The sequence below is a fragment of the Pongo abelii genome, chromosome 21 (assembly GCF_028885655.2).
Source record: "Pongo abelii isolate AG06213 chromosome 21, NHGRI_mPonAbe1-v2.0_pri, whole genome shotgun sequence".
Taxonomy (NCBI): Eukaryota; Metazoa; Chordata; class Mammalia; order Primates; family Hominidae; genus Pongo; species Pongo abelii.
This window is the reverse complement of record NC_072006.2, coordinates 48,351,640-48,372,186: the sequence shown is the minus strand read 5'-3', so window position 1 is coordinate 48,372,186 and position 20,547 is coordinate 48,351,640. Positions and strand designations below refer to the sequence as shown.

Below are 20,547 nucleotides of genomic sequence, written 5' to 3'. Positions count from 1 at the left end.
GATATCCTTGGGGGACGAGGCTGGGCTGAGGCAACCACAGCTGCTGGGCCCTGTGGAAAGTGGGCAGGAGCTGAAGCGGTGCAGCAGATGCAGGGGTCAGCAAAGGCTTTGGTGCCAGAGAGTCCTGGGTTTGGGCTCGAGCCAGCTCTGGACTTACTAGCTATGAGCCATGGGCAAATGATTTTCTGAGCCTGCGTTTCTTCCGCTGTAAAGTGCATCATCTTGAGGATGACATGAGATCACACGGGTTGTTTTGTTTTGTTTTGTTGCTGCAGTAACAAATTACTACAAACTTGGTAGCTTAAAACAATACAGATGTATTCCTTTACAGTTCTGGAGGTTGGAAGTCTAAAGTCGGATTTCCTCCTGGAGGCTCGAAGGGGACGATCTTTGTGCTTGTCTTTTCAACCCCTAGTGGCCCCCTGCATTCCTGAGCTTGTGGCACCTTCCTCTGTCTTCAGAACACATCACTCCCATCATCACATCGGCTTCTCCTCTTCTGTTATCAAATCTCCCTCTTATAAGGACACCTGTGGTTACATTTAGGGCCTTCCTGTCTAATCCAGGATGATCTCTCTATCTCAAGATCCTTTATTTAATCACACCTGCAAAGCCCTCTTTGCCATAGAAGGTAACATCCACGGGTTCCAGACACTAGGACCAAATATCTTTGGGGCCATTATTCACCGATGCCTTTGGCTGAGTGTCTGGTGCATAGTTAGCTCTCAGTAGGCAGCAACGATTTATTTATTTATTTATTTTTTTGAGACAGCCTGGCTCTGTTGCCCAGGCTAGAGTGCAGTGGCGCAATCTCGGCTCACTGCAACCTCTGCCTCCTGGATTCAAGCAATTCTCCTGTCTCAGCCTCTCGAGTAGCTAGGATTACAGATGCGCACCACTGCGCCCAGCTAATTTTTGTATTTTTAGTAGACAAGGTTTCACCGTGTTGGCCAGGCTGGTCTTGAACTCCTGACCTCAGGTGATCCACCTGCCTCTGCCTCCCAAAGTGCTGGGATTGTAGGTGTGAGCTGCCGCGCCCGGCCGGTAAGCAGCAACACTTATTACTTTGCCCTGTCTTCTAGGCTGAGAGCTCACACACCCACTCCCTCACTAGAGGAGGCTTTGCTCCAGCTGGAGGCTGGGGGATTTCAGTGGAGCTTCCAAGATGGAGAAGTTCTACATAGGGCCTGAGGGCTATCACAGCCCCCAACCTCAGAATCCCCAGCACCACCCTTACTCCTCACCTCAACTAGAACAAATCTGCATCGAGCTTGCTGTGTGCCAGGCCCTGTTCCCAGTGCTTTCTGCGGGTCCTCTCTCTAATCCCCACAAGCTTATGAGATATGGGCTTTTCATAACCTCATTTTACAGATGGAAAAATCAAAGCACAGAGAATTTCAGTAAGTCACCCACAGTCATGCAGCTGTGTTCCTAACCAACTTGGAATATACCACCATGTTAACCGGGTACAGTGACATGCTCCTGTAATTTGAGTTATTTTGGAGGCTGAAGTGAGAGGATCACTTGAGCCCAGGAGTTCAAGGTTGCAGTGAGCTATGATTGCACCACTGCACCCAAGCCTGGGCAACAGAGCGAGACCCTGTATCTTTAAAAAAAAAAATGTTAAAAAGAAAAAGATGAAAATGTTAATAGCAATTTTTTATTTAAAAAAATGCTCATTTTCCAAAATTTTCTTTGAGGAAGCCATTTTATTTTTATAGTATATGCAATATATCTTATATTAATATTTATAATATAAAAATAATAAAATACAAATTATGAACATGTCACCCACCCCATGGGCTTTCTCCTGCCCCATAGTCTTGTTCTGCACTCAAGACTTTTTACTTGGTCTTGTCTCTCTTAGCAGACTCTACATCCTTCAAGAGCAGGGGCCATGTCTGCCTTCATTATGACTTTAATTATAACAAGAATGAGCAAATGATCTAACCGCCCTGTGCCTCAGTTTCCTCATCTATAAAGTGGTGGTAGTACCTACCTCAGAGGGTGGGATTAGCCCTTAGGTTATTTCCCATTTTTTCTTATTAGGAACAGTGTTTGTAGAACTAAGCAGAAGAACTAAAACCATAAAATTCTTAGATGAAAATATGAGTAAATTTTTTTGACCTTGGACTAGGCAAAACCTTCTTAGCTATGATGAAAGCACAAGTGACAAAAGATAGCTAAATTGAACTTCATTAAAATAAAATAACGTTTGTACTTCAAAGGAAGAAAGTGAAAAGACAGCCCAGAGAATGGGGAAAATATTTGCAAATCATATATATGATAAGTGACTTGCATAAGAATATATAAAGAAATTTTACAACTCAATAATAAAAAGAAAAAAATCCAATTAAAATCTGGCAACGGATCTGGATAGACATTTATCCTAAGAAGATATACAAGCAGCCATGAGCACATAGATGCTCAACATCCATTAGCCATCAGGGAAATGCAAATCAAAACCACAATGAGATGGCACTTCCCAAACCTCTAGTATGGCAACAATCAAAACAAAGGATGGGCCGGGTGCGGTGGCTCACGCCTGTAATCCCAGGACTTTGGGAGGCTGAGGCGGGTGGATCACCAGGTCAGGAGATGAGACCATCCTGGCTAACATGATGAAACCCTGTCTCTACTAAAAATACAAAAAAAATCAGCTGGGTGTGGTGTCAGGTGCCTGTAATCCCAGGTACTCGGGAGGCTGAGGCAGGAGAATCACTTGTACCCGGGAGGCAGAGGTTGCAGTGAGCGGAGATTGCGCCACTGCACTCCAGCCTGGGCGACAGAGCGAGACTCCGTTTCCAAAAAAAAAAAAAAAGAAAGAAGGATGATATCAAGTATTAGGGAGGATGTGGAGAAAGTGGAACTCTCGTGTATTACCAATGGAACATAATGTGATAATATGGTACAGCCATCTCAAGACCAGTTTGGCAGATCCTCAAAAAGTTAAACATAGAGTTACCACAGGACCTAGCAATTCTGCTCCCAGGTATATACTCAAGAGGAATAAAAACATGTCCACCCAAAAACCTGTACACAGATGTCCACAGCAGCATTATTCATAATAACCAAAAAGTGGAAAGCACCCTAATGTCCATCAACTATTGAACAGGTAAACAAAATATGGTTTATCCACACAATGGAATATTAGTTGGCAATAAAAAGGAATGAAGTACTGACGCATGCTACAACGTGGGTGAACCCTGAAATGATGTTTAGATGACACATCCATATGTTGGCAAATGATAGAATTTTGGAAGTGAATGCTGGTCAGCATTGTTATAATAGTAACAGAAACAATAATGATAGCTAATATTTGTTACGTGCTCAGTTTATGCTAAGCACGTTTGTGCTATCTCATTTCAGACTCCCAGTAATTTTGTGAGATTGTCCTCCATTTCAGAGTTGAAGAAACTGAGGCCAGAGAGCAAAGGTCAGATATCTAGATGATGGTGCTACAAATTGGGCTTGAGTTTGTGCCCTTAACCCGTCTTGTGAGGGGCTTCCCAGTAGGGCACTGCCTGCCTCATTGACCACCGTCCATGTCTCTAGCACCCAGTTTTGGCTCCACATAGCAGGGGCTCAGCACACATTTGCTGAATGAGTATGAATGGAGTCCTGGGTGGGGAGAGGAAGGTCCCATGGGTCAGGGCTCCCTGACTGCACCTGCATCCTTGGGGGTGGAGGGGGCTTTCTCCTAGGGAGTTCTCTGGGCCAGTGGCTGGACACCCAGCTGTGGTCCTTCCTCTAGATTAGCCTGACCATGGTTGTTCTGGAGTGGATGGTCACGACCAGCCAGAGCTGGGGATGAGGGGCTATTTTGGGAGAGGGTAGGGCAGTGACGTCGGAAGCATCCCCACCTCAGGAAGACACTGGGCAGCACTTTCCCTGTAACCACCTGAGCATCCTCCAGAGAGGCTGGCAGTGGCCTCAGCCAGGGACCCTGATTACTGCCCCCATCATCCAAACCTACCATGGGATTCCTGGGCTGAAGGATTTTTAAAATTATTATTATACTAAAGTGAACAATTCAGTGGCATTTAGGACATTCAGGATTTCTGTTTCAGTCCCCTTCAAAACACTGTGCCTCCTCTCCTCTCCCCCTCCCCTCCCTTCCCCTCCCCTCCTCTCTTCTTCCTTCCTTCCTTCCTTCCTTCCTTCCTCCCTCCCTCCCTCTCTCTCTTTTTCTTTCTTTTTCTTCCGAGATAGGGTCTTGCTTTGTCACTCAGGCTGGAGTGCAGTTGTATAATCATAGCTCACTGCAGCCTTGACCTCCCGGGCTCAAGCGATCCTCCTACCTCAGCCTTCCAAGTAGCGGGGACCGTTAGCCACCATGCCTGGCTAATGTTTTTACTTTTATTTTTTGTAGAGACGGGGTCTCACTGCGTTGCCCAGGCTAAAACTGCACTTCTCATTTTATGTAACAAGCCCTTAGGTAGCACTTCCTGTGTTCTGAGCCACGCGACTGTAACTAATTTACTCCCTACACCATTCCTTGGAGACACGTGCCCTTATTACTCCCATTTTACAGATAAGGAGACTGGGCTCAAGGTGATGAGGAGCAGAGCCAGGGTCTGCACCTGGGCAACCTGGCCAGAGTCACCCCCTCTTTGCCACTCCACCGTGTGGTTTATAGACTTTGCTCTGAGCCCCTGCTCATCCATGGACTTCCAGAAATGTTGCCTGATTGACCTGGCAGGGCTGCATTGGGCTACGAGCTCCCCAGGCGGCTGCTGGGTCCTATTCATTTCCATCCTTGGCCCCAGCACATGACGGACCTGGCTCAGAGGTGGTACCAGGAAGGCAGCAGCTTGGTGTCATGGGTAAGAGCTTGGGCAGGTTCACTTTCTAGTGTGTGACCTTGAGAACGTGCCTCCAGCTCTCTGAGGCCATATGTGTTTACACGGGGCCGTGGCATAAGGCTGGTCACAGAGTGCTTAAGATAGAGTTGGGGTCTTTCTGTGTTGCCCAGGCTGGTCTCAAACTCCTGGCCTCAAGTGATCCTCCTGCCTCAGCCTCCCAAAGTGCTGGGATTACAGGCATGAGCCACTGTGCCTGACCATACAAGGGATTTTTGGATGTTCAGTTTGCCTCTATGTCTTCAGTGCCCAGAAAAGTGCCTAGCACATAGTAGGCACTCCATAAAGTTGTATTAAGTGAATGAACCAATACATACACGTGGGTCTTAAACTGACTCTTTAAGGCCAGGATCGCGGCAGGAGGGGAGAGAGTCTTCCAGGTGGGGGAACAGCCTAAGCAAAGGCCTAGAGTCGGGGCAAGTCCGGCAAGGGTCCCCCTTTGGCCCCATAAAGCCACCAATGCCTAGTGGAGACAACTGAGAAACAACCAAGCAGTTAGGGGCCTGGGAGGAGAGATGGGGAAAGGAGGCCAGGGTGGGGGCAGGTGCTTTTAGAAGTGGCTCTATTGGGTGAGAGCCCTGCTCCTATCTCAGAAACACCAGCCTTATTTTTAACCCTGCTGATGAAAGTTAATCCGAATGAAATCAAGAAGAGTCTCCCCGTTCCTCCCCCGGCCCCAGTGACTGCTCCCTTCCCCCAGGCAGGGTCAGAGCCATCCTCCAGACCCTCACCCAGAGGCATGGATCCAGAGATGGTGAGTGGTCAGTGGAGCAGGAATGCTTCCTGCATTTCCCCAGCAGGGCCTTGATTCAGGGAGGGACCCTGGTGCTGAAAGGAAAACATTCAAGGCTCCTTGGGGGTTGAGCAGGCTGGGAACAACTTCAAGATGGAGCTGGCTTTTCTCTCTGCGGAACACGTGCTTCTCAAACTTAAATCTGGATCTGGAATATAAAACACAGATTCCTAGGCTCGTTCCCTTCAAATTCCGATGAGTCGGTCTGGGCAGAACCTGAGAATTTGTATAACTGAGCTTCCGGGTGATGAAGATATTGGGTGGGGGTCACGGACTGCATTAGGAGAGGCACTGGCCTAGAAGCAATAGCCTCCCAGCCACAGTGATTCCGCCTGTCCTTCACCCGGTGAGCTGCTGGTATACCCCATCAAGCCTGCCTCGGGCAAGGGTCTGGAGAGCCTCAAAGGCCATACTAAGTAGGTAGGGTTTTATTTTGAGCACAGTAGGAAGACTTGCAAAGATCTGAAGCAAGGGGTGAGACCACGGGTGTGTGGTTAAACAAACTTGCTGAGCCGCTGTGTGTAGGAGCAGCTGTAGGAGTGAGCCTGCAGGCAGGGGGGACACATGGGAGGGGGTGCAAGAGGAGTGGCAGAGGGTTCAAGAGTTATAAAGGGAGCCGGAGAGACCAGTGTTGGTGATTGATGGGCTGTGGATGTGGAAGGAGGTGGAAAGGGGGGGTGCTGAAGAACACTGGGATTCCTGGCCTGAAGGCTGGGATCAGAGATAGGGAGCATGGGACAGGAGAGAAGGACTGATAGGATGCAGCGGGCCGGGTGGTTGGAGATGGACAGGGAGTATGCTTGCTTCCAGCACAGCAGCACTTGTTGCCCTGGGCTGTGTGGCCGCCCCTGTTCTGGCTGTGCACAGTTGGTCCCCCAGAATCTTGCAGGGCTGTGGGGAGAGGCTGCCTTTCCTGCCTGAGGAGTCCTCGGCCCAGCTTCCAAAGGCACCAGAAAGTGGGCATCTTTCTGCTCACATGACCAAAAAAAGGGCATTTTCTCAGTTTGAAGCCTTGCCCAGCCCTTTCCCTCCTCCTCCCTCCTGGGGTTTCAGGTTTCCAGAGAAGTGGCTCTAAAAAGTTTAGAACTTTGTCTCATACATACTCACGTGTAGGCAAAAATAAGCCTGGGAATATGCATGTAGCACACTCAGTTTTGATGTACAAATGTCATTCTCCTCTTCCTCTTGCACCACCGCCACCAACACCCCATCATCATCAAGGCCAAACATTTTCACGCATTGCTTCTCACTTAGTTTTCACAGCAACTTCTGGAGGGGAGAATTACTGTCTCCACTTTACAGATGAAGAAACTGAGGCACAGAGAGGTGAAGCCATGCATGCACCCAAGGTCCTAGACTCCCAGTGGGGTGAGGTGAGTGAGTAAGTGAGGGATCCAAGTGCAGAGTCCAATCCAGGCTTTATTTAAAATTTTCTTCATAGGTTGCTTATCAAGGATTTATTTTTGCATTATTTTTGACTTTTAAAATATTGCATTAAAATGTGATTCCTCTTGATCACTGAGTTTTTTGGCAACCCCGTAAATTTTGCCCCTGAGGTGAGTGCCTTGGTCATCTCACTCTGTCCCCGGCCTTGGCAGAGCCCAAATTGGAATCTAGGGCTGTTAATTCTAAAACTATGTGCTCTTAACTCTTCACTAGGCTGCCTCCTTGCCCCTACATATGTGCACGCCTGCATGCGTGCCTTCAGCCATGTATTCATTCATTCAGTAAACATTACTGTGGCAATATGGCATAGTGGAGAGGCAGGGGCTTGGAAATCAGACAGCTCCAGGTTTGGAATCTTACCCTGCTGCTTGTTATTGAGTGGAAATGGAGCCTGTGGTTAAGATACAGACTCTAGATTCTGGAATGCTTTGGTTTGAATCCTTACTCTGGTACTTTCTAGCTATGTACGTTTGGGTGAATTCTTTTTTTCTTTTTGAGATGCGGTCTTCAGTTGCCCCGGCTGGAGTGCAATGGTGCGATAATAGCTCACTGCAGCCTCGATCTCCTGGGCTCAAGCAATCCCCCCCACCTCAGCCTCCTGAGTAGCTGGGACTACAGGTGTGCACCACCACACCTGGCTAATTTTTTTTTTTTTTTTAATTTTTAGTAGAGACAAGGTCTTGCTATGTTGCTTAGGCTGGTCTTGAACTCCTGAGCTCAAGTGATCTTCCTGCCTCAGCCTCCCAAAATGCTGGGATTACAGGCACGAGCCACCACGCTGTCCTGGGTTCTTTAGAACCCTCCTATGTCTTGGATGTCTCCTCTGTAGAGAGGGATGATAGGAATAACATCTACCCTGTAGAGTTATTGGGGGGTTAAATAAGTTAATTTCTGTAAAGCCCTTGGCATATACTAAGTGCTTTGTAAATGTTAACTCCTATTTTGTTTCCTTGAGCAAGACACCTTTCTGAACCTCAGTTTCCCCACCTGTGAAGTAGGGACAGGTAAACACTACCTTACTACCTCACAATTTTGAGGTTTGTAAGGGATAAATGTCCTGGTGCATAGTAGAAGATTAAGGGAATTTATCCCCCTCACTGTGCGTCCAGTTCTCTGCTGGAGACTGAGATAAAGACACACACACATCAGCTCCCCAAGGAATTAACTCATCTGTAGAGAGTGGACACTGACTTGGCTTTGCAGCTCCTCGAAGGCACCAAGCTCTTCCTCAGTCTCAGAGTCTTTGCAAGTGCCCTTCGGTCTACCTGGCTTATTGACCCACCTGCCTCTTAGGGGCCTAACGTATGTGTTTCTTCAAGTCTCAACTCAAATGTCAACTTCCTCAAGGAATCCTTTCCTGACCAGCCCACCTCCACCACCCATCAACATTAAGTCTTTCTGTCCTGCATTTTCATTGTATTCTCTACTCCTTCACGGCATATTTCACAATTATAATTAGGTACTTTTTATTTAATTGCATTTTATTAAATAGTTTTTATGTCTGTTTACTAGACAGCTCCCTCATCTGACAGTAGCCTTTCTGGTCCACAGAGTCTCTGTCCTCAGTTCCTGGCCATGCTCAGCTCCTGGCACAGGCTCTGGCACATGCTCAGCTACTGGTATAGAGCAAGCTTGTCTAACCCTTGCCCATGGGCCGCATGCAGCCCAGGACGGCTTTGAATGCGGCCTAACACGAATTCGTAAACTCTCTTAAAATGTTATGGGATTTTTTTTTTGTGATTTGTTTTTTTTAAGCTTATCAGCTATCATTAGTGTTAGTGTATTTTCTGTGTGGTCCATGACAATTCTTCTTCTTCCAGTGTGGTCCACGGAAGCCAAAAGATTGGACACCACTGCCCTAGAGTTACGTTGCCTGGGTTCAAAATCCCAGTTCCTGCACTTCAGGATTCTGTGACCTTGGGCAAATTGCTTAACCTGTTTGAGCTTCAATTTTCTTTTCTGTAAAATAGGGATAATAATAACAGCACCAGCTTCCTAAGGCATTAGAATGAGCATATGAGATAATCTTCATAACTCCTTTAGAACCATGCCTGGCCCATTTGGAAACTGGACTGTTATTAATTTAGTAGGTACTTCTGTGAGTTAAGCTAGGCTGACAGCTGAAACAGACATCTCCCAAATCTCAGGTACTTAACACAATGAATGTTTAAGATTTGCTCCTGTCACGTGCAACTGTGGGGCTGCGGGAAGGGGCTTTACTCCATGCAATCCTTCATGGGCTCAGATTTCTTAACTTGGAGTCCACAGGAGGGTCTGTGGATAGATTTCAGGGGTCCATGAACTTGGATGATGTAGGTTAGATTCCCTAGAAGTAGAGCCTGAAGTGGGGATTCTTGTGTAAGTGATTTACTGAGGGAGGCTTTCAGGAGAGAGGAGAATGAGACGCAGGATGGTGTAGGGAAGGAGATGAGCTAAGATGTGGTCTCAGCAGGAGACCTGCTTCAGCGAGTCCACCGGGGGCTCTGGAGCGTGGATTGTACCTGCTGCAGCTGGAGTTCCCTCCTCTTGAGGCAAGAGGAGGCTGATCAGTACCAGTCATTGGTATGGGCTGCCTAGGTTTAGGGGTAGGCAGGGCAGTATTTTTTTTATTTCTATTTTTTGAGATGGAGTCTCGCCCTGTCGCCCAGGCTGGATTGCAGTGGTGCAATCTCGGCTCACTGCAAGCTCTGCCTCCCGGGTTCACGCCATTCTCCTGCCTCAGCCTCCTGAGTAGCTGGGACTACAGGCGCCCGCCACCACGCCCAGCTAATTTTTTGTATTTTTTAGTAGAGACGGGGTTTCACCATGTTAGCCAGGATGGTCTCGATCTCCTGACCTCGTGATCCACCCGCCTGGGCCTCCCAAAGTGCTGGGATTACAGGCGTGAGCCACCGTTGCCGGCCAGCAGGGTAGTATTTTAACTTCTGGAACAAGGTGGCTTCTATGGGCTACAATTCTCTGGGGTAGTAAGGAGCCATTAGCAGCCAACACTCACATCAGCCGGGGGTAGGCACATTTGCCCAGTGAAGGGATCTGCATAGGGCACCAGAAGTACCCACTACAATGGGAAAAGCTACATCTTTATTTTTATTAACTCCAACTGAAATGTAGCCTTCTCTTCAATTATAGAAATAGGCAATAAACCATAATAGTAGTAGTAGCAGCTGTGACTTTGTCACCAATAGAAATCTCATATATTTTCATGTCATATTACATGTTGTAATTAGATATCCTTGAAATATCCTTTATGCTGATCTATAAAAATTACAGTAGTTAACAGACCTGATATTTGATATAGATTATTATTTTACAAATGTGTTCTTTTAAATATTTTGGAAACAGTATGTCAAGTAACTGCATCCTTTTGTAATCCTATGTATATTATGCATTCGAAAACATTATTCTGAGAAGGGATCTATAGGCTTCACCACACTGCCAAAGGGATCTGTGACATGAGGTTAAGTCCCTATTCTGGGGACTCAGCCTGCTCTGCATTCAACCAGCAATGCTGGGGAAAAAAGAGAGGGCACAGAAGTTTTTATGGGCCAATACTGGAAATAGCATATATGATGTCTTCCCATAATGCATTGGCCAGAACTCAGTCACCTGACCACACCTAACTGCAAGGGAGGCTGGGAAAGGTAGTCTGTCTATGTGCTCAGAAAGAAGAAGAAATGATCTGGAGAATGCATAGCAGTCTGGGCCATGAGGCTCGATAAATATTCATTGACTGCCTGAGTGAAAGAATGCTCTGTTTAGCATGTCTCTTTGTGGGCCGGGGAGAAGGGGCAGAAGTCTGGTTCTCTGGAAGGATCCTGAGTCTTCTGCCACGTTGTCTCCATAGGACAAGCCACGCCAAAGCCAAAGCTGAGGCAGCGGAACAGGCCGCCCTGGCTGCCAACCAGGAGTCCAACATTGCTCGCACTTTGGCCAGGGAGCTGGCTCCGGACTTCTACCAGCCAGGTAGGGCCAGCCAGGGATGGGCAGGGTAGGGCTATCCCTAGGGTGGGCACTTTTCTTTGCTTACTGGAATCTGAGATGCCCAAGTGGTTTCCTGGATGCCCGTGAGTCTCAGAAACTGGGGCATGGTGCAAATGTGGGATGGGATGATGCAGGGGTAGGTGGGGAGACACATCTCTGCCTTCATGCTGAGCTCGAGGGGAGGGCAGCAGAGTCACTCCAAGTGGTCTTTTGTCTCTGCTCTGAGCAGGGAAGACAGTTGGAGCTGGTGAAGCTTAGAGGGGAGGAGTCACTGGTGGATGAAAGGGAAAAATGGCTTCTTGCACTTGCCCAACAGTTTCAGTCAAGCACTGAGCACTGTCCATGTGTCAGGCACTGTGCCAGGCTCTGGGGTTACATAAGTGGGGTCCAAAATCTAGGGGAGCAGAGAGTCACAAAAACAACAGAGCTAGGGGTACAATAAACAGACTCTGCATTCGTTCAAACCCTGATTCCGCTGCTTCCCAGCTGTGAGACTTTGAGTGAGGTGTTTAACCTCTGTAAACCTCTGTTTCCTGATCTGTAAAATGGGAGTAAGAATGGTGCCTGCTTTTTTTGTGCATGGATTAAATGCGCATGTAAGGTACATTCCCAGTCCTCAGTAAGCTCTCAGTGACTGTGGCTGTTGTCTCATGATTATGGTTCCATTTCACATTTCACACAGCAGGATGAGCACTGTGCGGTTAGAATGGGAGTGGAGGGAGCTCACAGGAAGCAGTTAGGCAAGAGGAAGTGTTAGAGAAGGCTGCCCTCAGGAGAGGCCATTTGAGCTGAATCTTGCAGGCTGAACAAGAGTCTATCAAGTCAGTGGGTCTCAAATTTGACACAGATTGCTGGGTCCACCCCCAGAGTTTCTGATTCAGTAGGTCTCGGGTGGAGCCCATGAATGAATGTGCATTTCTAAGGATCAGGCGATGTGGATGCTGCTAGTCTGAGACCACACTTTGAGAGCTGCTGTACCAGATAGTGCTGGGTAGGATGAGTGGAGGAGGTGCAAAGGCACAGAAATTCGGACAGAGCAGCATGCCAGGAAGCCACATCACAAAGTAGGCTGTGGGTCCTGAGAATCGAGGCTGCAGAGTAAGGAGGACCTCCTGGCCTTGGTAGAGATCTGGCATATGAATAGAGTGGTGGGGACCCCTGAGGGACAGAGATGGGAATTCTCTGCGACGAAGGTTTTGTTTTTTTGTTTTGTTTTGTTTTTTTGAGACAGAGTCTCGCTCTGTCACCAGGCTGGAGTGCAGTGGCGCCATCTCAGCTCACTTTAACTTCCGACTCTCTGGTTCAAGCAATTCTCCTGCCTCGGCCTCCTGAGTAGCTGGGATTACAGGCACGTGCCACCATGCCCAGCTAATTTTTGTATTTTTAGTAAGAGACAGGGTTTCCCCCTGTTGGCCAGGATGGTCTCGATCTCCTGACCTTGTGATCTGCGCACCTCGGCCTCCCAAAGAGCTGGGATTACAGGCGTGAGCCACCGCGCCCAGCCATGAAGGGTTTTTAAGTTAATGAAGTGATCAGATGTGTGTTTTCTAAACGTGATCCTGGCTGCAGAAAGGAGGCCAAGGGAGGCCAGATGGAAAACCTAGGAGCGAAAACCTATGCCTGGGAGGATCCCTCGCTTCTGGTCACAGCGCTCCCCCTGCTGGTCTATGCCGGTGCCGGGCCCTGAGCTCCGCCTTTGACATGCATTTTCTCAATCCTTCTGTTCGTATTTATAAAATAGGTATGATCAGGGCCATGTTTCAGATAAGGGAGTGGAAAGAGACTCGTGCCATAGTAAAGGGCATCGCCTCTGGAGCCAGACTGCTGGGTGCTAGTCCTGGCTCTGCCCTTCGACAGCTGTGTGACTTTGGGCAAGTGATTTAACCTCTCAGAGCCTCCCTTTGAGGTTCACAGTAGCATCAGCTTCATAGGGTTGCTACAGGGATTAGATGAGTTAATATTTGGAAAGTGCTTAGGACAGTGCCTGGCACTTGGTCAGTGCTATGTGAGTGCCGACTAAGCCCATGAATGAGGCTCGAGAGGTGAAGTGGCTGGCCCAGGATCATCCAACAGTGGTGCGGGGTTCGAGCCCAGCCTCCCTGTGTTGCCCCTGGCAGGTCCGGAATATCAGAAGCGCCGGCTGCTGCAGGAGATCCTGGAGAACTCGGAGAGCCTGCTGGAGCCCCCCGACCGGGGCGCCGGCGCAGCGGGCCTCCCACAGCCGCCCCGCGAGAGCCCGCAGCTGCACGAGCGTGAGACCCCTCGGCCCGAGGGTGTCTCCCTGTCACCTGCCGGGACGCCCCCGCAGCCCAAGCGGCCCCGGCCCGGGGCGTCCAAGGACGGCCTGCTGAGCCCAGGCTCCTGGAACGGTGAGCCCAGCGGTGAGGGCAGCCGGCCAGTCACTCCGTCCGAGGGCGCGGGCCGCCGCAGCCCCGCCCGTCCAGCCACCACCGAGCGCATGGCCATCGAGGCTCTGCAGGCACCGCCTGCGCCGTCGCGGGAGCCGGAGGTGGCGCTTTACCAGGGCTACCACAGCTATGCTGTGCGCACCACGCCGCCTGAGCCCCCGCCCTTTGAGGACCAGCCTGAGCCCGAGGTCTCCGGGTCCGAGTCCGCGCCCTCGTCCCCGGCCACCGCCCCGCTGCAGGCCCCCACGCTTCGAGGCCCCGAGCCTGCACGCGAGACCCCCGCCAAGATGGAGCCCAAGCCCATCATCCCCAAAGCCGAGCCCAGGGCCAAGGTCCGCAAGACTGAAGCCCGAGGGCTGACCAAGGCCGGGGCCAAGAAGAAGGCGCGGAAGGAGGCAGCGCTGGCGGCAGAGGCGGAGGTGGAGGTGGAAGAGGTGAGGCTGTCGGGGAAGGTGTGCCTAAGGTCAGGTTCCCTAGAAGTAGCAGGGCTTGAGGCAGGATTCAGGGGCAGGGGATTTGGGGGTTGCCGGGGTGCGAGAGACCGAAGCAGGATAGAGCAGGGGGAAATGCAGCAGGGCTGGGGATTAGGGGAGTATAGGCTTGGCCTGGCCCACAGAGGACGTTGGAGCGTAAATGGCTGCATGGAGTCCTCCTACCTTTGCACCTGGTATCCCATTGGCAGAGACAGTTCTCATGAGCAGGGGGCAGCTGGGAGCCTGAGCAGCTGGAGGGTAGGTCCATTTGCCCAGTCAGGGGGGTTGGGCTGGGCACGAGCAGCATCTGCTACAAGGTGTAGCAGTGAGGGCTTTCTGGAGGTGGAAGAAGGGCCCAACAGGATTTGGGTTATAGACCTCTTGACTTATGGGAGGCAGGGAGCTAGGAACGGTGGCAACAAAGACTGAAGCTGGGCTTTGAGGGACTGAAGAATGCGTCCCAAGGGGAATTAGCAGGATGCCTGGGTTCCAGGCCTGATTCACACAGTATATGACCTGGGGCATGATCTCGTCCCTCCCTGGGTCCTGAGGGATTTGGTTATTTCTAAGAGTCCTTCCAGCTGTGATGGTCTGCCATCCAGGTGACAGGATACAGCAGTGAACAAAGCCGGCAATGCTCTTAGGAAGGTCCATCCAGTAGTTCCTGCTCTGTCCAACCTTGCTGTGACCTGGGTGGGGGGTGTCTCAGAGGCCATGGGGACTCAGGCAGCCTCTCTCTACTGCCCCCAGGTCCCCAACACCATCCTCATCTGCATGGTGATCCTGCTGAACATCGGCCTGGCCATCCTCTTCGTTCACCTTCTGACCTGACCCTCACCTACCAGGTGCAGCCAGCTGGCTGGAGGAGGGGTTGGGGGGTGGGAGCCCCTGGGGAGTTCTGAGCACCAGGGTGGTGGGAGGAGGGACCTACTCAGTACTTGGATGACAGTCCTGTGACTAACTGAGGCCCACCCACCTGCAGAAGCCGAGACCTAGAGTGTGATTTGATACCAACACACACACACACACACACACTTCATTAGATCAGCGTTTGCAGAGCACCTGCTCTCTGTCAGGTGAGCACTGAGGGCTTCATTCACTCATTCATTTGGCCAAGCAGCAGGGACTCACTCCTGCTCTAAGAATGGGGTGAACACAGTGAAAGTAACCCTGAACTTAGAGCTCATTACAGAAAAGTCTTACAGTTCAAACATTAAGCACAACAGGTCTAGACTGAGCTCATCTGGGACGGTGGGACTCTCATCTCTGTGCTCCCTTTCTCTCTTCCCCACTTCAGTCTTTAATCCCTTGCCCCCGCCCCCCACCCCCAGCCTGCTCCTGTTCCTCTGCCCTTTGGTTCCCTCTCAGTTTTCTCCCCATGATGGAGCTGGGGGCTGGGGTAAGTTCCCGTGAAGTGGAGTGGGCTGGGCTGGGCTAAAGGAGAGTGGCCCTCACTGCTCTCAAGATGAAGCATTTACAAGACAAAATCTTCCCCCTGCTGGAACCAGCCTTCACAGCCTCAATCCCGTGCTTGACAATAATAACAGGGTTTCTACCTTTTCCCCAGGCCCCCTTTTTTGATACTAGCTTAATTTGGGCTGGAGGTTCTTAATCAGCCCCAGGAGAGTATATGCTGTCACCATGTAAACAGTCAATGACAATACCGGCCTGGTAAGTGCTGCCGTAGGGGTGAACACTTGAGCTCTGCAGGTTCCATGTTTCACAGGGGCTCTGGGAATGCTTCCTGCAGGCGCTGATTCCTTTAATGACCTGAAGGGTGAAAAGGAGTGAACCGGCTGACAGTGGGGGAGGAAGAGGGAAGAGATGAGTGCACCAGCAAAGGGAACAGCATGTGTAAATAAACAGAGGCAGGCAGCCAGGGCCAGGAGAGGCTTCAGGGACCTGTTTGTGACCTGCCGAGTATCAGAATCAAGGGACAAGGCTGTCTGGGGGTATGCAGAGGTGGGATCTTGCCCCAGAGAAGATGAACCCTGAGGCTTGAGCCCTGCACCTGGCTTGGAGGCCCAGCCTCTGCCCTCTCTCCCTCGCCTGACCCTTTTGCTGTGTCTTTGCAGAGCCAGAAGTTCCTGCTGAGGACATGAGGACCGTCTTTTTGCAGTGCCAGGCAGGGTGGCCAAAGAGGACTGGACTCTGGACCCGGAGCCCCGCGGTCCAGTTCACATTCACCCCACAAGAGTTTCAGGAGGCCTCCCACGGTGCCTGTGCTGGGTGGCGGTGGTGGTGCCAAGAGGAATGGAATGTCCTGGGCTCCTTCAGGAGCTCTCTACCCAGGGGCAAGGAGAGCCCAGAGAGAAGCGCCCTGGTCTCTTGAGCTTCCTGATCTGCTCCTGTCCCCCGCCCTCCTCCACTCCCTTGCCTTTCCCTAGGTTGTCCCCTCCCTGGGCTTTTGTGTGTTTTGGGAGATGTCACCTAACCAGGACATTGATATTCAATCCCATCCCCCTTCCTTCCACTCTGCCCCACTTTGATTTAATCCTTTGGCTGTGGGCTGAGGCCTCCCAGGGAAGCTGGGTGGGTGCTGAGACCCCCTCAGACCAGCGCAGAGGCCTGTCCTTGTGCAGTCTGCACCCCGCACCCCCTCCCTTGCCTGTAGATGTTCTGGGTGACAGGAGAGGAAATGGACAAGGTCAGTTGGAATATCCCAGAACACAGTGCTCTGTCTCCTCCCACCAGTCCAGTTAGCTTCCCTTCTGGACCAATAGACGAGGGGAGACCCCATGGATCCTCTGGCTGGGAAGCGGCTGACCAGGTGGCCAGGGGGCGGGGTGGGAAGAGGGGTTAAGGTACAGTGGTGATGGCCTGTTTTGGAGTGTGTCTGAGACTGGGATTGCATTTGGGGTTTCTCGTGTGCTTGGGATGCTAGAGGGTCACCTGCAGGAGGCCTGAGGCCGGCCAGAGAAATCTCCTGTGATGCCCTGTGAGATGGCTTGTCTCCTCCCCCATCAGTGCCCACCGAAAGCTCAGGGGAGCACAGAAGCCCGTGGAAGCCCAGGGAGATGTCCCTGGGGCAGACACTCAGGCAGGTGTTGAAGACAAGCTGCTTGTCAAGAAGCATTTCCCGGCAAGAGAGGAGCAAGTCTGGGGCTCCAACTGGGTACAGCCTGGGTGCAGTTATCAGCCCCTTTGGCTTACTTGGCAGAAGATGGCTACTTGGATGTACCTCACTTAAAGATGTTTTGTACCACACTAGGTCTCTGGGCCCTTGTGTTTCCTGGGGGTGGGGTGAGGGCCAAAAGCTATGGTTTCCTGCCTCCAGGAGAGTGGAGGGAAAGGGCTTCCAGGCCCCTCCAAGCCTGGGGAAGGACGTGGCATCCAAGCTGAGCCAGAGGGAACTGCTGCTGTCCTCCCTTCATTTCTATGGACCTTGGAGGCTTTGGCTTTGTGGCAGGGCCTCCCCAGGCATCTCTGGGACCTAGGAGTTTGCTTCTGATGGGGTTAGCTTTCCCATTTCCCCTCAGTGCTTGGGAACCTTCTCCCTTAGCTTCACACTTGCCGTTTCAAGCCCTGCTGGGACCTTGTGGCTTGGCTGGAATCCAGGACTGTATTTTCATGGAGAAGAACCTGCAGATTCTTCCATCCTCAGCTGGCTGTGGCCCACGGCTCTGCATCTGCATCTGCATCTGAGCTTCTCAAGACTCCTGGAGCATGAGGGGAATGGGTCAGGGCCACTGCTCAGTGCTGATGGGCTCCAGGCTCTGTATCGGAGATTCTTGTCCTGTTTTTGTTTTGTTTTGTTTTGTTTTGTTTTTGGCTGGTGCTGGGGACAAGCCTGTGCCTGCCAAAGCTCCCAGGCCAAGTTTGGGGCCTGGTGTTTGGGGTTGGGGTTGGGGTTCAGGATGCTGCAGTCTGTGCAATAATAAACCCGCATCTGCTCACGGGTTCTGGCTGGGCTGCAATGTGCTTGTGGGTCCAGGATGGGGGGCTGGCTCAAGGAGGGTGGGTGGGAAGAGGCTGGGAGACGTGGGTCCTGCCCATCTGTGTCCTCGTTCTCACGATACTTGAGGGGCAGCTGAAGGGCTTCAGTTTGAATGGGGGCTCAAAGACCATAGAGCTTCTACAGTGGAGTTTCTAAAGCAAACTTCCAGAAACTTCTACGAGTAGCTGACAATAGAATCAAGAGCCTGCCCTTTGAGGTGGAGTTCCCCCAGCCTCCAATGCTAGCCCGGCCACTTTCTTCACTTCTCTGAGCCTCAGTTTTCTCATCTATAAAATGGGGATAATAACAGTGCCTACCTCCTGGTAGTGGGGATTACATTAGATGTTGAGGCTGTAGAAAGCAGTGGAGAAATGGAGACAAGTGGTGTTGTTATCACACTATGGTGCTGTTAGCTCTGCTACAAGCCCTCTTGCATTTTGGTAGAGGATCCCAGGGACCCCAAAGGGATGGAGGTGATTCAGATACCAGTTGTTTAGTCAGAATTTCTCAATCAGTGGGGGAGCCTGATGTGATCCCCACACTCCACAGAGGCTTAGAGCAGAGGGACTTGCCCAGGGTCACGCACACAGCAAGTTGGTGGCAGGAAAGCAGTTCTCTTGACTTTTTAGGAATAAGCACTGCCCATGAAGTTACTCTCAAAACTGGTGGTTCCCAGCGAGCGGGTTGGAGAAGAGGGTCCCCTCAACCAACAGTAGGCTCGAGTTCAAGCACACCCTGTCCTCAGGAGCCTGGCTTCCCTACCCAACCCAGTCCTATCACTGATGGGCCATGTGCTCCCTCACTCCCTCTTTCTGTGCCTCAGTTTCCTCTTCTGCTGAGGAGACTCTAATCTCTGCCCCATGGTCTTCCTCATAGGCAATGCAGTTGTGAGGCTCAAATGCGATAGATTATGGTGATAAAGAGGTTTTAAGCAGGGCATGGTGGCTCACACCTATAATCCCAGCACGTTAGAGGAGGCTGAGGCAGGTGGATCACTTGAGGTCAGGAGTTTGAGACCAGCTTGGCCAACATGGCAAAACCCCATCTCTACTAAAAAAGGAAATACAAATATTAGCCAAGTGTGGTGGCGTGCAACTGTAAACCCAGCTAGTTGGGAGACTGAGGCAGGAGAAGCACTTGAACCCTTCAGGCGGAGGTTGCAGTGAGCCGAGATCCAGCCACTGCACTCCAGCCTGGGTGACAGAGCAAGACTCCATCTGGAAAAAAAAAAAAAAAAAGTTTTCAAAACTCTGGAATGATGCTGGGATTCCAGGAAGGATGGGCTTGGAGGAAGCACAGGAGGGGAGGTGGGAGTTGGAATGAGGAGGGAATTGTTATCTGTAGCCTTTGATAAAAACCCACAGAGGGAAAGCAGGTGGGCAGCCAGCCCAGTTGGCCTGTCTGCAGATGGGTGTGTGTGTGGGGGTGTGTGTGTGTGTGTGTGTGTGTGTGTGTGTGTGTGTGTGTGTGTGTGTGTGTGTGTGTGTGTTAGATGAGTTGGGGGCAGGGGTGGCTGTATTAAACTCACTTTGGATGGTGTGCAAAGGACGCGGCTTCCTGAGCCCCAGGATTGGAGACTCAGAGCCAGGTAGGGTTAGTTGGAGACAGCGCCCCCTTTTGGATCAAGTGTAGGACACAGCCAGGCTGATGCCTGCTCATCTAGTCTTGACCACAGGCAGCTCTAGGAAGTCTGATGGGTCTCCTGCCATGCCCGGAATGCATTTAAGGTGGTTTGTACCATGCGTGAACTTACAAGCAATGCTGGCCCACTGCCTTGAGGTCTCTGCAGGACTCTTCCAGGGCAGTGAAAGGGAGGGGACCTAGGAACCGTGGGAGTCAGATTTGGGATTTGGGCAAGAAGGGAAGTTTCATAATCTGATGGACCCACAGAAGACCTGGCTGTTCTGGGAGAGATGCAGGCCCAAATGATGACCTTTGGAGGTGCCACGCCTGAAAAACTGATATGAAGATGCTCTCCCCCAAATAAGTAACTCAGAATACAAATAGTACCTAAACTGTAAAATGTAAAACTTGCATGTATGCTGAAATTAAAATAGCTCTTAGGTTCTTGCTTTGTGCAAAACTCTGACTATGCCTATGGAGGCCAGTTCCCACTCCCTGTCACTCTCTCGGCCTGTCTTGCTGGTACACTCAATGGAGTCAGGTGGTTGTAGGTTAGGCCCTGTGCTAAGCCCTTCACCTCCTGTATGTGGTGGCAGAACAGCTGTGTGGTTCGGCACATGGTAGCTGGTTCAAATCTTGGCTCTGTCCCTTAACATCTAGAACTTTCTTACTTTTCTGGGGTTGATGAATACCATGTTACCTGCCTCTTCAGATAGAAAATATGAACACAGCACTTAGAACAATTCCCAGCATGGTGTGAGCAGATGGCAAATGCACTGTTATTTTCCATTCTTCGCAGTATCTCCATGGTGTAGGTATGTGTCCACCCATTTTGCAGATGAAGAAAATTGAGCCTTGGGGAGTGATTGGTTCAAGGTATCACAGAGAGGGAAGGACAGAGCTGGGACTGAAACCCAGAGCCTGTGCTCTTTTACAGAACCACACTACTCCCACCGTGAAAGAGTGAGCTTCCCATCACTGCAGATGAGCCAGCTGAGGGGAGATGCTAGTAAATAGGGATGTG

The 20,547-nt window shown here is 50.8% G+C and overlaps 1 protein-coding gene across 5 annotated transcripts in view; it reads left to right on the top strand.

Annotated features, from left to right (window-relative positions):
* Positions 1 to 17,862, top strand: part of JPH2 (junctophilin 2) — a 74,075-nt gene extending 56,213 nt beyond the window's left edge. For 3 of the 5 annotated variants that reach the window (XM_054541794.2, XM_063720530.1, XM_063720532.1), the window contains 4 exons: positions 10,946 to 11,064; positions 13,200 to 13,924; positions 14,714 to 14,808; positions 16,039 to 17,862. In XM_054541794.2, coding sequence (XP_054397769.1) covers positions 10,946 to 11,064; positions 13,200 to 13,924; positions 14,714 to 14,794 — 925 coding nt within the window. In that variant the 3' untranslated portion in view covers positions 14,795 to 14,808; positions 16,039 to 17,862. Of the gene's footprint in view, positions 1 to 10,945; positions 11,065 to 13,199; positions 13,925 to 14,713 lie in introns of those variants that run through there. The other 2 variants (XM_063720531.1, XM_063720533.1) reach the window with 2 other exon arrangements.
* The last annotated feature ends 2,685 nt before the right edge of the window (positions 17,863 to 20,547 follow it).